This window comes from Trachypithecus francoisi, unplaced genomic scaffold (genome assembly GCF_009764315.1).
Source record: "Trachypithecus francoisi isolate TF-2019V2 unplaced genomic scaffold, Tfra_2.0 Lachesis_group4, whole genome shotgun sequence".
Classification (NCBI taxonomy): Eukaryota; Metazoa; Chordata; class Mammalia; order Primates; family Cercopithecidae; genus Trachypithecus; species Trachypithecus francoisi.
This window is the reverse complement of record NW_022681469.1, coordinates 57415117-57431503: the sequence shown is the minus strand read 5'-3', so window position 1 is coordinate 57431503 and position 16387 is coordinate 57415117. Positions and strand designations below refer to the sequence as shown.

The following is a 16387-nucleotide window of genomic DNA, read 5'->3' as shown; positions in this document are numbered from 1 at the left end:
AAGAAAGCATTTATAAAATAGCAGTTTATAAAGGGAAACAACTATACCTTTGTTTGTACTGCAGAATGTCTTTGTGTTCTCATTTCTTGTATTAAATTAAAGACATTAAATTCCTCTGGTATTTTCTAAAACAGAAAATTTAGTATATAAACTTTGTACATCTATTCAGAAAATAGTAAAATATTCTTCAGCTTATCACATAAAACTTAAATACCTGCTGGTTTACTGCAAACATTTATTGAACACCACTTAATGTATCTCAGACACTGTGCGTGGTCTTGACCCTCAGCATTCAAGCTGGGGAGACAGGTATATCCAGCCAAAGTATGACTGCAGTATACAAGGAATAAAGAGGCTGTGGCTAACTGATGACTGTGTGGAGTTACAACATAGCTGGATATCAAAAGAAGGTTATCCCATAAAAAGTGAAGGAAATATACATAAGCACAGCAGACTGAATGTATAATCTATGTTGAGAATTGAGAAGTTTGATGTAAATAAAGCCTAAGACTAAAAGAAGGAGAAAGTACTCAAAGGAGGAGAGAAAAAAAGGACATTTGGGATCAGACTGTGAACATAAAAAAGAGACTGAATTTATTCTATAGGCCAGTATCTCCTGGATTGGCTATATAAGGACCAGCTAAAAGACCTAGGTAAAAATATAGATCCTTTGGCTCCATCTTGGGGAACTAATTATGAAACAACCTAAATAGTTCTTTTGTGCATATGGACTTGGGACTACTGCAATGGGGAACGTTTTGTATCAGCAATGAGGACAGTCTAAAAGAGTGAGAAACTGGTGGTTTACAGAAGCAGAAACATCAGAACTGTTATCAACAAGAATATTTTGGAGTGCTTAAGATGGAAGGATTAAAAATGGTTTCCAGGTTTGCTGCTTGGAAGTTCTTATATACATCATAAGATTTTTATATGAAGACTTAACCTAGGCCGGGTGCGGTGGCTCATGCCTGTAATTCCAGCACTTTGAGAGGCCAAGACAGGCAGATCACCTGAGGTCAGGAGTTTGAGACAAGCCAGAAACATGGTGAAACCCCATCTCTACTAAAAATACAAAAATTAGCCAGGCATGGTGCTGAATGCATGTAATCCCAGCTACTCGGGAGACTAAGGCAGGAGAATCACTTGAACCTGAGAGTTGGAGGTTGCAGTGAGCCGAGATCACACCACTGCACTCCAGCCTGGGCGACAGAGGGAGACTCCATCTCAAAAAAAAAAAGAGAGAACTATGTTCAAAATACACAACTTTTATTTTATTTTATTTTTTGAGACGGAGTCTTGTTCTGTCACCCAGGCTGCAGTGGCGCAATCTCAGCTCACTGCAACCTCTGCCTCCCAGGTTCAAGCAATTCTCTTGCCTCAGCCTGCCAAGTAACTGGGATTACAGGCACTGGCTACTATGCCTGGCTAATTTCTGTATTTTTAGTAGAGATGGGGGTTTCACCATGTTGGCCAGGCTGGTCTCGAACTCCTGACCTCAGGTGATCCACCCACCTCGGCCTCCTAAAGTGCTGGGATTATGGCATGAGCCATGGCACCTGGCCAAAATACACAACTTTTAAAATGACCAGATATTTGTTTTGTTTGTTAGCATGCATTTACGTGTCCCTTTCCATTCCAATTTTAATCTTTGACTTTTATGTTAAAGTGTGATAGAATTCCAGTTAAATTTTGTTCACTTAAGCATTTTCATTTCAGAATTAGATGATTATAGTTTTTGAGGGAAAAATATTTAACCCCAGAGGGCTTTTTAAGGAACTATTTAACACGTAAATGTTTCCTTGCAACCCTAAAAAATGGAGAGATGGCAGGGAAAAAAGAGAAATAAGGGGAAGAAGGAAGAAAAAGAAAAAAGAAACATTTTATTAATTCTACTTTGTACAAGACAAAGATGAACAATTCATGGAAACTATAAAGCTATGAAGGATTAAAGGCGTCTCTCTAGAAGTGAACACATTATGGAACCAGCAAAATAATCAAATGTATGCATAACGCAGAGACTTGTTTTTCAAATCTATCATGAACGCTGTATCTTATTTATCTCTGTATCACCACAGTATCAAACACTATTTCTTGGAAAAAGCAGTAGTAGGAACAACAATCACAACAGCAACAGTAATCAACACTAACAATAAACTGAGTACTTGCTATGTACCACACATAGTTCTGAAGAACTTCACAAAAGTTAATTTATTTAATTCTTATGCATTACTACTATGACCCCTATTTTCTGATGAAGAAATAGAGACAGTATGGGATTAGTATTTTGACCAAGATCCCACAGCTAGTAAATGAGAAAGCCAGAATTATAATCTGGGCAGTTTGGCTAAAGTCAGTACTCACATACTACAATACCATAATGTCTCCAGAAGGCATAAATACGTACTGAATGAAATACACTTATACCTAGAATAAATATAAAAGACAATGGGCCGGGCACGGTGGCTCACACCTGTAATCCCAGCACTTTGAAAGGCTGAGGTGAGTGGTTCACCTAAGGTCAGGAGTTCGAGACCAGCCTGGCCAACATGGTGAAACTCTGTATCAAAAATATAAGACATTAGCTGGGTGTAATGGCAGGCACCTGTAATCCCAGCTACCAGGGAGGCTGAAGCAGGAGAATCGCTTCAACCCAGGAGGCGGAGGTTGCAGTGAGCTGAGATCGCGCCATTGCACTCCAGTCTGGGCAGTAAGAGTGAAACTCCATCTTAAAAAAAAAAAAAAAAAAAAAGGAAGAAAAAAAGGCAATGAAAATTCAGTATTGGAAAGGTCAGTAACAGTTTATATCCTAATGCAAGTACTCACTCACCTAGGACACTCTTACACTGTTGACCAATGCATCACATCAAGGCAATATGCAGCAATTATACCTTTTCTCTATCTTTATTTCTTTTTTAAAATCATTTTTATTTTTAAATTATTTTTAGAGATGGAGGTCTCCCTATGTTGCCCAGGCTGGTCTCGAGCTGCTGGGCTCAAGCGATCCTCCCGCCTTGGCCTCCCAAAGTGCTGGGATTACAGGCATAAGCCACCGTGCCCGGCCTTCACTGCCTTTATTTCTTACTTAATAAAACTACTTTGGAAAAAATAACATGTATAATAAAATATGCACTATAATTTACTACAATTAATAATTAAGTTTGAAAATCGTAATAGATAAACTGGACATAATGCTACAAAAAAGTACTCTTACCCCAGCTTTTAGTAAATTCCACGTATAATCTATGGCACAAATGGCACCTGTTCTTCCACAGCCTGCACTAAGGATATAAAATTTGAAAAAAAAATTGATTTTTGTGATAAAACAACTATAAAATAAATGTAGATGGACATGTTAACATTCAGAAACAAAAAGAAATTTGACAAAATTCTACTTAGTAAACAAAATACAACTTACAGTGTGTTCATGGCAACACTGGTAACATAGAATACGTATACATACACACTATGTTTTTTTTTTTTTTTGAGACGGAGTCTTGCTCTGTTGCCCGGGCTGGAGTGCAGTGGCCAGATCTCGGCTCACTGCAAGCTCCGCCTCCCGGGTTTATGCCATTCTCCTGCCTCAGCCTCCCGAGTAGCTGGGACTACAGGTGCCCGCCACCTCGCCTGGCTAGTTTTTTGTATTTTTTAGTAGAGACGGGGTTTCAGCGGGTTAGCCAGGATGGTCTCGATCTCCTGACCTCGTGATCCGCCCGTCTCGGCCTCCCAAAGTGCTGGGATTACAGGCTTGAGCCACCGTGCCCGGCCACACTATGATTTTTCCTATACGTACATACCTATGATAAAGTTTAATTTATAAATCAGGCACAACAAGAGATTAACAACAATAACTAATAATACATTAGAACAATTATAACAATCTACCACTACTCACTACCTCACTACTCTTGAGGTTTGGGCCATTATAAGTAAAATAAGGGTTATATGAACATAAGCACTGACATGTCCATCTGATAACTGCAGTATCTACTATGTGACTAATGGGCTGGTACAGTCTACAGTGTGTACACACTGGACCATGGGATGATTTCTCTCTCAAACAGGACATACTTCCCTATGCTTCTCAGAATGGTACAGCATTTAAAACTTACAAATTGCTTACTTCTGAAATTTTCCATTTGATATTTTTGACCTATGAGTAACTGAAACTGAGGACAGTGAAGTCTTGAATAAGGAGGGCCTATTGTCTATATTTTAAACATTTCATTTAAGGGGTTGGGCGCAGTGGTTCATGCCTGTTGTCCCAGCATTTGGGAGGCCAAGGCAGAAGGATTGCTTAAGCCTGGGAGGTCGAGGCTGCAGTGAGCCATGATGGCACAAATGCACTCCAGCCTGGGTAACAGAGTGAGACTCCATCTCAAAAAGAAAAACAAAGATTAATTTACGGAACTTCCAAGAGTAAGTGACTCACAGAATAGCTACTAAGTCGTCACTCTGGAAGTCTAATGCTACATCAGAAAACGTGACTAGCTAACAACGTCTTACAGAGACATATTTATTCTATGTTCAAGATGGTTCTTGTGGCTGGGTGCAGTGGCTCACACCTGTAATCTCAGTACTTTGGGAGGCTGAGGCCGGTGGATCACTTGAGGTCAGGAGTTTGAGACCACCCTGGCCAACATGGCGAAACTCTGTCTCTACTAAAAACACATAATTAGCTGGGTGTGGTGGCGGACACATGTAATCCCAGCTACTCGGGAGGCTGAGGCAGGAGAATCACTTAAACTGGGGAAGTGGAGTTTGCAGTGACCCAAAATCGTGCCATTGCACTCCAGCCTGGGCAGCAACAGCAAAACTCCAACTCAAAAAAAAAAAAAAAAGATGGCTCTTGTTTTAGAGTACAGGAGGAAATGGTACATCATTTCAATCTATAGAATGTGTAGGAAAGGTGAAGAATGCTATAAGCCCTAGAAAACGGATTGAGCAACAGCAGTGATTTCATCAAAAGAACAAGACAATGATATGCTCTCATATCCCAAAAAACTAATGGAAGCTGGGGAATGTACAGTACCATATCATAGGTTTTTTTTATTTTAAAACATGACAGGCTTGGTTCAGTGGCTCATGCCTGTTATCCCAACACACTCGGAGGCCGGATCACCTGAGGTCAGGAGTTCGAAACAAGCCTAGCCAACGTGGTGAACTCCTGTCTCTACTGAAAATACAAAAAAAATTAGCCAGGAGTGGTGGCAGGTGCCTGTAATCCCAGCTACTTGGGAGGCTGAGGCAGGAGAATCACTTGAACCTGGGAGGTGGGGGCTGCAGTGAGCTGAGATCATGCCATTGCACTCCAGCTTGGGTGACAGAGCAAGACTCCGTCTCAAAAAAAAAAAAAAAAAAAGAAAACAAAGAAATACATGACAAAAGTATTTTAAAGTAACTGCTTCTCAACTAGAGAAAGGCTTATGCATCTGAGAACTGAAAATCACTATGAGTAATTATAAGATGTTACTGACATCACCAGAATAATTTTTGGCAAAAAAACCCCACAAAGTTGTGTAGCATTTTAATGCATATTTTGAAATGTATACCTATCAGTGGTTTGTTAAACACGTAACCTAAAATTCCTGATAAAAGTACACTATAAGCAACCTAAAATGATTTTTAAAACTTCTTAATAATAAACATCATCAGTTATATTAATTTCAGTTGTTGATACTTGTGAATTCTGTGCATCAAAACATTTACAGAATTTTAGTTGAGTTACTGAGATAAATTATATATATCTAAAATTTGATAGTTAAAAGTATAATATAAAGATACAGATAACCAGATCAATGAAACACCACAGAAAGTTCAGGAACAGATCTGAGTACACGCAACATTTCTTATATAACAGTGAATTCTCCAGAGGAGATTAGACCATTCAATAAGTGGCAAAGGAAAAGTTAGCTATCAATGAAGAGCAAAATATTAAATTCTGATCACATACCTTAACTGTAAAAAAATTCCAGGTGGATAAAAAATATATATATAGGATATAAATATATTGGATATTTATCCAATAATAAATGTTAAAAAGTAAATCTATGAAAGTACTAAAAATATATGCAAAATATATACACTATTGTGTTAGGGAAAAACTTTCTATGTATAATATCTCAATGGACAAAAACCATTCAAAAATCTGACACGACAAAAAGAAACTTATGTATGTCAAACAGGCAGAAGACAGGAAAAACCATGGTACTTACAACATGACTAAAAGTTAATGTCCTCAATATATAAAGAATTTGTATAATTATTAAAAGATGAGGCTGGGCAAAGTGGTTCACGCCTGTAATCCCAGCACTTTGGGAGGCCAAGGCGGGTGGATCACCTGAGGTCAGGAGTTCAAGACCAGCCTGACCAACATGGAGAAACCCCAACTCTACTAAAAATACAAAATTAACTGGGCGTGGTAGTGCATGCCTGTAATCCCAGCTACTCGGGAGGCTGAGGCAGATTTGCTTGAACCCGGGAGGTGGAGGTTGCAGTGAGCCAAGATTGCAGTGAGCTGAGATTGCATCACTGCAATCCAGCCTGGGCGACAGCGCAAGACTCTGTCTCAAAAACAAACAAACAAACAAACAAACAAACCCCACCAAAACCCTCGTCTGTTACACAGGCATTTAAAAAGCAAACAAAGGCCGAGTATGGAGGCTCACGCCTGTAATCCCAGCACTTTGGGAGGCGGAGACGGGCAGATCATGAGGTCAGGAGTTCAAGACCAGTCTGGCCAACATAGTGAAACCCTGTCTCTACTAAAAATACCAAAAATTAGCCGAGTGTGGTGGTGTGTGCCTGTAATCCCAGTACTCAGGAGGCTGAGGCAGGAGAATCACGTGAACTCGGGAGGAGGAGGTTGCAGTGAGCTGAGATCGCGCCACTGCACTCCAGCCAGGATGACAATGCAAGACTCCATCTCAAAAATAAAATAAAATAAAATAAAATTAAAAAAACGAAAAGAGAACACCCAGTATTGGGAAAGGTATAGGGAAATAGGTACTCTCACATACTGCCAGCGGTAGAATTAAGTAGCATCAATTTTCTGGATAACACATTAAAAAATACTCATTAAAATATTTTAAAAGTTCATATCCTTGACCAAGAAATCTCACTTCTGGATATTTATCCAGTAATAAATTTATCCTAATAATTGCAGATGTGCTCAAAGATTTAACAATAAGATGGCCACTAAAGTAAATTAAAAACAAAAAATAAAGTGGACACTGAGCTTTTACACTGTTGTTTAAAATAGTTGAGGCAGAGGTTGCAGCGAGCCGAGATTGTGCCATTGCACTCCAGCCTGGGCAACAAGAGCTCCATCAAACAAAACAAAACAATAGTGTATGTACACACACACACACACACACTGAAAGGACACATTCTCGAGTTTTAACAATGGTTATATCTCCAGTGGAACTAGTGGAAAGCAAAAGAATTTTCTTGCTTTTATGGATGTGTTTTCTAAGTCATTACAGTTAACATATTGTTTTCATTGTCTAAAAATATTTAACGGTCAATTTATTTTTTGATGAAAAGCCTTCCTATACAAATGGATTTATGATTGAACAGGAAATGATTTTAACTAACTTATAAGAAGTCAAGTGAAAGTAATTTCTTTATCTTTTAATTCTATAATTAAACATATTGTTTATTTTTAACTGGTCAATTCTACTTAATTAAATGGTCAACTAACCACTGAACTAACCACAGAAAAAAACTGTTTTAATGAACCAAGTTGTTAACTGATTCCCACATCTCCACCAGCAAGTTACTTTCCTGGCCCATGAATAAAAAGTAGCCGTTTTACTTCATTAATTATAAGCATTACAATCAAACCAAGTGAATAAGGAAACTATCTTCGGTGCTTTGACTCCACTGAAAAAATATTTTAATTATGTAAATAATAAAAAATAAATCTCTAAGTGTGAAAAATCTCATTTCCTTTTTGTAACAAATGTGAATGCAGATAACAAGTCCCTTAGAGGAATAAATTGATAGCTGTCTTATGAAATAAGTACTATGACTGTAAGGCCTTTAGAAGAATCTAATGCAAACCAAAAATTCAGAGTAGAAAAACTGCCTAAGGATTCAAAAGTAGCTTCTCCTATGTAGAAACCTATACCTATATAATGAAAATTCCAAAAATGGGTTTCAAAATATCCTGTATCACCCATATTAAAATGATACCTATATTCTTTTTTTAAAAAAGATAGGGTCTACTATGTCACCCAGGCTGGAGTGCAGTAGAGCAATAGCTGCTTACTAAAGCCTCAAGCTTCTGGGGTCAAGCAATCATCCTGACTCAGCCTCCCAAAGCACTGAGCCACTACACCCGGCCATGACACTTATTGCAAACATTTAGTATTTTCTTGACTAATTCAGTTTTGTGCTTTTCCTTTTAAAGGAGTATTTTCCATTACACTCCTAAATCCATAACACAAATTTAGCTTTGTTTTATGTATTATATATAATGTATACATATATGTGCATACGTATTATGTATATTTAGCTTTGTATTACATATTAATGTGTTACCTATGTATTATGTATTTAGCTTTGTATTATTTGTATCATGAGAATGACCAGATGACAGAAATAAGCCAAAATGTTAGATTAAGAAAAGCTGGTTATCTTAAACTGATTTCTCTTAGCTAAAACATATTATACAATTAATCCCCCTTCTAGAATACAAAATTAACTGTCCCCCAAGAATAAACAAATCTCATGTTCAATCCCCCAAAGTCAAAGGCAGAATTTACATGATTTCTTAACACATCCAAATGAGTAATTCTGCAAAACCTAACTGAACTTCAAATATTATTTGAATAAATGAAAATATTTCTATCACATAATTTAAAGTAGGTGCACCTATACTCGTACTTTCACATTCAGAGATAGCTTAACTAGGTCAGTAATCACTAAATTTTATGTAATGCTTATAATGAAGTAATCTACTATAAAACATAACTTAATAAAAAATGTCTAGTAAATGTGTATCAGTCGTTCATATTATTTTACTCTAAGAATGCTGGCTTCCTGCTTTAAATTTTTCAGTAGCTATAAATTATAAAATTTCATGATATGATAGGCAGTGGTGCAAAGGTGGAAACTGATGTTCCCCAAGAATAAAAACAGCATTTAGTTTTTCATTAAATCTAAAACACACTTTTTAAACTCAATGTGACAGCTCTGAGATTGGTATGTATCTTACCACCAATGGTTTCTTACAAATGACATTTTCCCCTTATAATTGGCAGTGATTTTTTTATTATTAATATACATTAATAATTGTGTGTCTTAGAATTGATGATATCTTAGATCAATAAGACCTATGTATATACATCTTACATATATTAAAAAAAGAAAGTCACGTTGTCAGGTGTAGTGGCTCACACCTGTAAGCCCAAGACTCTGGGAGACAATCACTTGAGGACAGTTCGGATCAGCCTGGGCAACAGAGCAAGACCTGGTCTCTTCAAAAATTTTTTTTTAGTTAAAAAAAAATTAATTCAGTGTGGTAGCACATGCCTACTTGGGAAGCTGAGGCAGAAGGATCACTTCAGGCCAGGAGTTCGAGTTTACAGTAAGCTATGATTGTGCCACTGCACTCCAGACTTGGCATCAGAGTGATATCCTGTTTTTAAAAATCTCACGTCAATGTTTATCAGGAATGAAAATTGCTTGGTCATTGTTTCAGGGAAATTGATTAAAAGAAAATACTACTATATTGACTTTAAAAAGTAGAGTATGATGAGGATCTGAGATTATATGCTCTAATCAGAGCATATAAGAAGGGTATGTTCTACAGCTTTCCACCATGTGAATACTATTTTCAAATAGATGATTCTGTGTTTTAATGCAACAATACTCTAAACGGTCTGTCAACCAAATGAGACCATATCAATTTACAAGGTCCCAAACATTATATCATGGCTAGGAGAAATTCAAGATTACTATCATATTAATGCAGAAATAAAACCTTGTGTAACATCAAACTTAAATAAAACTTAAATAAAAATATTGTATTTATAAACTTGGGACATTCTTTTGTACCTGCAATGAATACAAATAGGAACATCTTCATGTTCTTGATATTTCCTCATTAAGCTTATCATGTCCAGAATAGAATCAAATGACGAAGGAACATCATGGTCTGGCCAGTTCACATAATGAAACTGATACAGCCTACGAGATTCCTTCAAGAAAAACAGAAAGTCAACAATTATGAAAATACTTTACAAAGTTTAAAGCTGCACAGCTCATTTAAACTGCCATTTCTAAGAGATTTGTGTGGCATTTAGCACTACTTTTAAAAAAGACCCAAATAAATAATAGCTGACACTTACTGTTTACCACATGCCAAATATCTAAGGGCTTCACATGTAACACTTTAATTTCCATGAGGAAAGTACTAAAAATACCATCCTCATCTTATAACTGACATCTACAGATAAAATAACTTGCCCAAACTTTCATAAGAAGTGACAAATGTGGGCTCTAAACCAGGCAGTTCTACTTCCAGAACATGTACTTTAAACCTTACACTACATATACTATTGAACTAATCCACACTATTAAATGGATGAGCAATATACCATAAGCACCATGTTAGAGTAGGTTAGAGTAATATCCATTGTAATCCGAAGACTAATAGAACATTAAACTGAAAAAGAATGAAGACATGAATTTGTCCAATCCCAAACTCACTTGTCTTCTTACAGATTAGTGGTTCTCAATATATGGTCTGGGCAACTCCTCCCCTCAACCCTTTTGAAGGGTCTATGAGTTTTAAATAATTCTCAGAATAATACTAAAATGTTACTTGCCTTATTCTTTAACAGCCAATACAATATATGCTTATATATTCATGTTTTTAAAAAATTTCTCAGTTTTAATTTCAAATATAGTATATACTGAAAGATATAACCCACAGAAACAAAAAGTCTTTGGGATCCTCAACAACTTTGAAGAATGTAAAGGAGTACTGATGTCAAATGTTTTAGAATGGTTACTGTAGGCGTTTAACAGAAAGAGCAATACTCGAAATCTAAGCAAACCATACTCCAATTCTACTTTTGCCATTTCCTAAATAACTTCAGGTAAGCTATTTAACTTCTTAAAGCTTCTGTATCTTCATCTATGTGCAATGGACATAACAGTATCTGGATATTATGCAGTTAGGAGAATTGAGATGCCTGATCTACTACAGACATTAATTAAGGTACTTATTATTATTACTGTAGATTAAAAAATTAGCAGCTAGTCCAGACTCAGTGGCTCACACCTGTAAACCCAACACTTTAGGTGGTCAATGCAAAAGGCAAGAAGATCACTTGAGGCCACGAATTTGACAGCAGCCTGAGCAACATGGCAAGACTCCATCTCTATAAACTATAAAAAATTTAGCTGGGTTTGGTGTCTCATGCCTGCAGTCTCAGATACTAGGAAGGCGGAGATGGGAGGACTGCGTGAGCTCAGGAGTTTGAGTACAGCCTGGGCAATATATAGTGAGACCCTGTTGCCAAAAAAAAAAAAAAGAAAGTCGGGGCGCTGTGGGGGGCCTCAACTAAAAACAATATATATCTCAATGAAGACTTAGCTTTGATAGTGACGTTTCTTTAACAAATTGCAAACTACTAAAACAGGGTAATAATTATATAAACAATGCAATAATCTGCTTACTGCAATAGAGGAAAAATATTTGCAGCAAAGCAAAGAAGGCATAACTATTCCAAATTTAATAAATTTAGGGTGTGTTACAATTAATATTACTTTATTATGTAATGTGATAAGCACAAATGTCAAGATACTAAATATTACACTATCATTTTCATCTTCAAAACTAAAAAATTAGCAAATTTCATTAACTATGTTAAATAACATAGTATACTATTTATATAGCTTGCTTTTTTTAGTAGCTAAAAGTTGATTAGTTTGCAAAGACATAAAAATTAGCTTCACACACTTTAAAAATAAAAATTGCTGATACTTTTTTTACTTATAAAAAAACTATAAAGCAGATATAAAGCAAAATAATAATATATATTATATATATTATTTATATTTTGCAGATATAAAGCAAAATAATTTTCTAGCAAACTCATTTTACCAAATAAAACATTTAGGTGGTAGTAAGTATTATATTTTCTATTTAAAAATATATATATATTTATTTTTTTTTAATTTATTTTATTTTTTTGAGACAGAGTCCTGCTCTGTTGCCCAGGCTGGAGTGCAGTGGCGCCATCTCGGCTCATGGCAACCTCTGTCTCCCAGGCTCAAGCAATTCTCGTGCCCCTGCCTCCCGAGTAACTGGGATTATAGGTGTGCACCACCATGCCCAGCTAATTTTAGTATTTTTTAGTAGAGATGGGGCTTCACCGTGTTGGCCAGGCTGGTCTCGAACTCCTGGCCTCAAGCGATCTACCTGCCTCAGGCCCCCAAAGTGTTGGGGATTACACACGTGAGCCACCACACCTGCCCTCAACTTTTATTTTGGATAAAGGGTTACATGTGTAGGTTACATGGGTGTATTGTATGACACTGAGGTCTGGAATACAAATGATCCTATTACCCAGGGAGTGGGCATACTACCCAATAGGTGGCTTTTCAGCCCATGCTCCCCTCCCTCTCTATATCTTCTCTTTGAAAACTATTCTCTATTCTCAAAACCATTTTTTTTTTTTTTGAGACGGAGTCTCGCTCTGTCGCCCAGGCTGGAGTGCAGTGGCCGGATCTCAGCTCACTGCAAGCTCCGCCTCCCGGGTGTACGCCATTCTCCTGCCTCAGCCTCCAGAGTAGCTGGGACTACAGGCGCCCGCCACCTCGCCCGGCTAGTTTTTGTATTTTTTAGTAGAGACGGGGTTTCACCGTGTTAGCCAGGATGGTCTCGATCTCCTGACCTCGTGATCCGCCCGTCTCGGCCTCCCAAAGTGCTGGGATTACAGGCCTGAGCCACCGCGCCCGGCCTCAAAACCATTTTTGAGAGTCTTGCTTTGTTGCCCAGGCTGGAGGGCAGTGGCACAATCATGGCTCACTGCAGCCTCAACCTCCTGGGCTCAGCCTTCTGAGTGAGTGGGACTATGGGCACATGCCACCATGCCCGGCTGACTTTTTTCTTTTTGTAGAGACAAGATCTCACTATGTTGTCCAGGCTAGTCTTGAACCCCTGGACTCAAGTCACCCTCCCACTTCAGCCTCCCAAAGTGTTGGGATTACAGGCATGAGTCACTGTACCTGGCCTGAAAACTATTCTTAGAGACAGTCTATAAATGGTAAATACCTACATTTTGAAATTCAAGTAAGAGTGTCCTAATGAAGTAGTCTGTTCTTGCTTGTTCATCCTCCTAAATAAAGAGAAACATTTGTAAGTCAGTGAAAACGTTAAAACAAAAAGACACATCAAAACAAATAAAATACTTGTGTCAAAGTCCACAATATAAAATTAACCTTTAAAATTCCAGATGTACCTGATAATTATTTAAAAACTCTAAAAGTCATCAATTTGTAAATGTCTGAAGTGATAGACATGCTAATTATCCCGATTTGCTCACTCCACATTTTAAATTATACATACATGTACCAAAATCACATGTACCCCATTAATAAGTATAGATACTATGTGTCAATTAAAAATAATGGCAAAAGGAAAAAAAAAGCTAGTAAGCCATGAAAAGACATGGATGAATCCTAAATGCACATTACTAAGTGAAATAAGCCAATCTGAAAAGGCTACATACTGTATGATTCAAACTATATGACTTTTGGGCCAGGCGCGGTGGCTCATGCCTACCTATAATTCCAGCATTTTGAGAGGCCGAGGCAGGGGGATCACTTGAGGTCAGGAGTTTGAGACCAACCTGGCCAACATGGTAAAACCCTATCTCTACGAAAATACAAAACTTAGCTGTGTGTGGTGGTATGCACCTGTAATCCCAGCTACTCAGGAGGTTGGGACAAGAGAATTGCTTGAACCCAGGAGGGAGAGGTTGCAGTGAGCTGAGACAGTGCCACTGCACTCCAGCCTGGGCGACAGAGCGAGACTCCGTCTCAAAACAAACAAACAAACAAAAACAAACTATATGACTTCTTGAAAAGGTAAAACTATGGAGACAGTACAAATAATGATTACCTAGGGTTGGGAAGGGAGTGAGAGGAATGAATGAATAGGTGGAGCACAGGACGTTTAGAGTAATAACACTATTCTGTAAGATACTACAATGGTGGAAACATGTCACCATGTATTTCTTCAAACCCACAGAATGTGTAACACCAAGAATGAACCCTAATGTAAACTGTGAACTCTTAGTGATAATGACTTGGCAGTGTAGGTTTGTGAACTGTAACAAAGAGACCGCTCTGGAAGGGAATGTTGATAACGAGAGGGCTACATGTGTGCGGACAGGGTGTATAAAAGAAATCTCGGCCGGGCGCGGTGGCTCAAGCCTGTAATCCCAGTACTTTGGGAGGCCAAGACGGGCGGATCACGAGGTCAGGAGATCGAGACCATCCTGGCTAACCCGGCAAAACGCTGTCTCTACTAAAAAAAAAAATACAAAAAACTAGCCGGGCGAGGTGGCGGGCGCCTGTAGTCCCAGCTACTTAGGAGGCTGAGGCAGGAGAATGGCGTGGACCCGGGAGGCAGAGCTTGCAGTGAGCCAAGATCTGGCCACTGCACTCCAGCCCCGGCAACAGAGTGAGACTCCGTGTCAAAAAAAAAAAAAAAAAGAAATATCTGTACCTTCCTCTCAATTTTGCTGTGAACCTAAAACTGCTCTTAAAAAAATAGTCTTGAAAAAGTTAGGCAGCAGCTCACACTGTAATGCCAGTAGTTTAGGAGGCTGAGGTGGGTGGATCGCTTTAGCCTAGGGGTTCAAGACCAGCCTGAACAACATGGCAAAATCCTGTCTCCACAAAAAAAATACAAAAACTAGCTGGGCATTGAGGCATAGGCCTGTGGTCTCAGCCACCTGGGAGGCTGAGGTGGGTGGATCACCAAGCCCAGCAGTGAGGCCAAGGCTACAGTGAGCTGCAATCACGTTGCTGCACTCCAGTCTGGGTGACACAGTGAGACCCTGTCTCAAAACAAAAAATGAAAACACTAAAACAAACAAACAAACAAAAAGCCTTAAAACGAAGTCTCCTATTAGATGGTCTCCTAACAGATAGACCCAAACAGTATGTAAGAAAAGTGAATTTGGGAATCATGTTACTTACTACACTAAGAAACTTGAAAAAAAAAAAAAGTTCATTAAAAAAACTTGTATAGACAGTAAAGAAAAAAACATCAATTTGCTTTTGTAAGTTTTACTTATACCTAAAAAAAAGTGTCTAAACGAATTACTTAAGCATCTATCACCCAATAAAGTATCTGCAAAGTAGTAACCACCCCCAGAATCATGTAAATATAAATAGAATGGCATTCCTCAGTACCAACCACCATATCCCATCTTCAACCAGTTTACCTTTCCAAAACGCATGATTTTCCCTAACATTCAAATTTCAATTAACTGGATAGCAACTGAAGAAGGAAAAGGGAAGAACACCCCAAATTATTATTATTATTATTGTGGTTGATGATAACATAACCACTTTACTTTAAAAGGTCTCTCGCTGTGATTTAGTCAAAGTATTAATCTACATCAGTCTATCACTAAGCAAATTATTCTTTTTGCCTTATTGGTTAAAACTACAAATAGTTTAGAACAAGGATTATGAAGAACAATGGTGTATGTTGTTTTATTAATAAAAATAATACTACTATACCTGCTTTAATTTTTAAAATCACAGTAACTTACTTTGAACTTTTCAAATAATATTTGAACTTTTTCAAATATTTCTGTAAAGGACCAGATAGTAAATATTTTTGGCTTTTTGGGCCATAAAGTCTTTGTCTACACAACTTTGCTATTGTGAGAGAAAAATTCATAAATTAATGGGCATAGATGTATTGTAACAAAACTTTATTTCCAAAACAGGCAGTGGGCTAGATCTGAGCCATGGGTAGTGTGCTGACATCCAGTCTAAGTGGTTACATGTGGCAACATATGATTGAGCTCCTGCTAACCAGTCTTCACCCTTTCACCACCACTTTACCCTTGTCCTCATCCCACATCGAGAGAGAGCTCCAGAAAAGACTGTCATTGCTCAGTCTCAAACTCTGACTGCCAAGTAGTCAAATGACTTACTACGAATATTTTTACCAACATGCTATTTATAAATTTGATTTTTGTTTGCAGTTAAGTCAATGATAACAAATCCTGAGTTGTCTTGAATCAATTATGAGACAAACAAATAACCTTCCATTTTTAAATCATCAAAGAAAATGTTTCTTCAGCATGGATCAATTCTGATGCTGACAAATTAAACCAGTCATTACTAA

At 37.7% G+C, this 16387-nt stretch overlaps 1 protein-coding gene across 2 annotated transcripts in view; it reads right to left on the bottom strand.

Moving 5' to 3' along the window:
* Positions 1 to 16387, bottom strand: part of PTPN12 (protein tyrosine phosphatase non-receptor type 12) — a 106926-nt gene that overhangs the window by 31751 nt on the left and 58788 nt on the right. For both annotated transcript variants that reach the window (XM_033194503.1, XM_033194504.1), the window contains exons 7-10: positions 13293 to 13352; positions 10060 to 10202; positions 3212 to 3278; positions 48 to 125 (exon numbers count right to left, since the gene is read on the bottom strand). In XM_033194503.1, coding sequence (XP_033050394.1) covers positions 48 to 125; positions 3212 to 3278; positions 10060 to 10202; positions 13293 to 13352 — 348 coding nt within the window. The remainder of the gene's footprint in view (positions 1 to 47; positions 126 to 3211; positions 3279 to 10059; positions 10203 to 13292; positions 13353 to 16387) is intronic.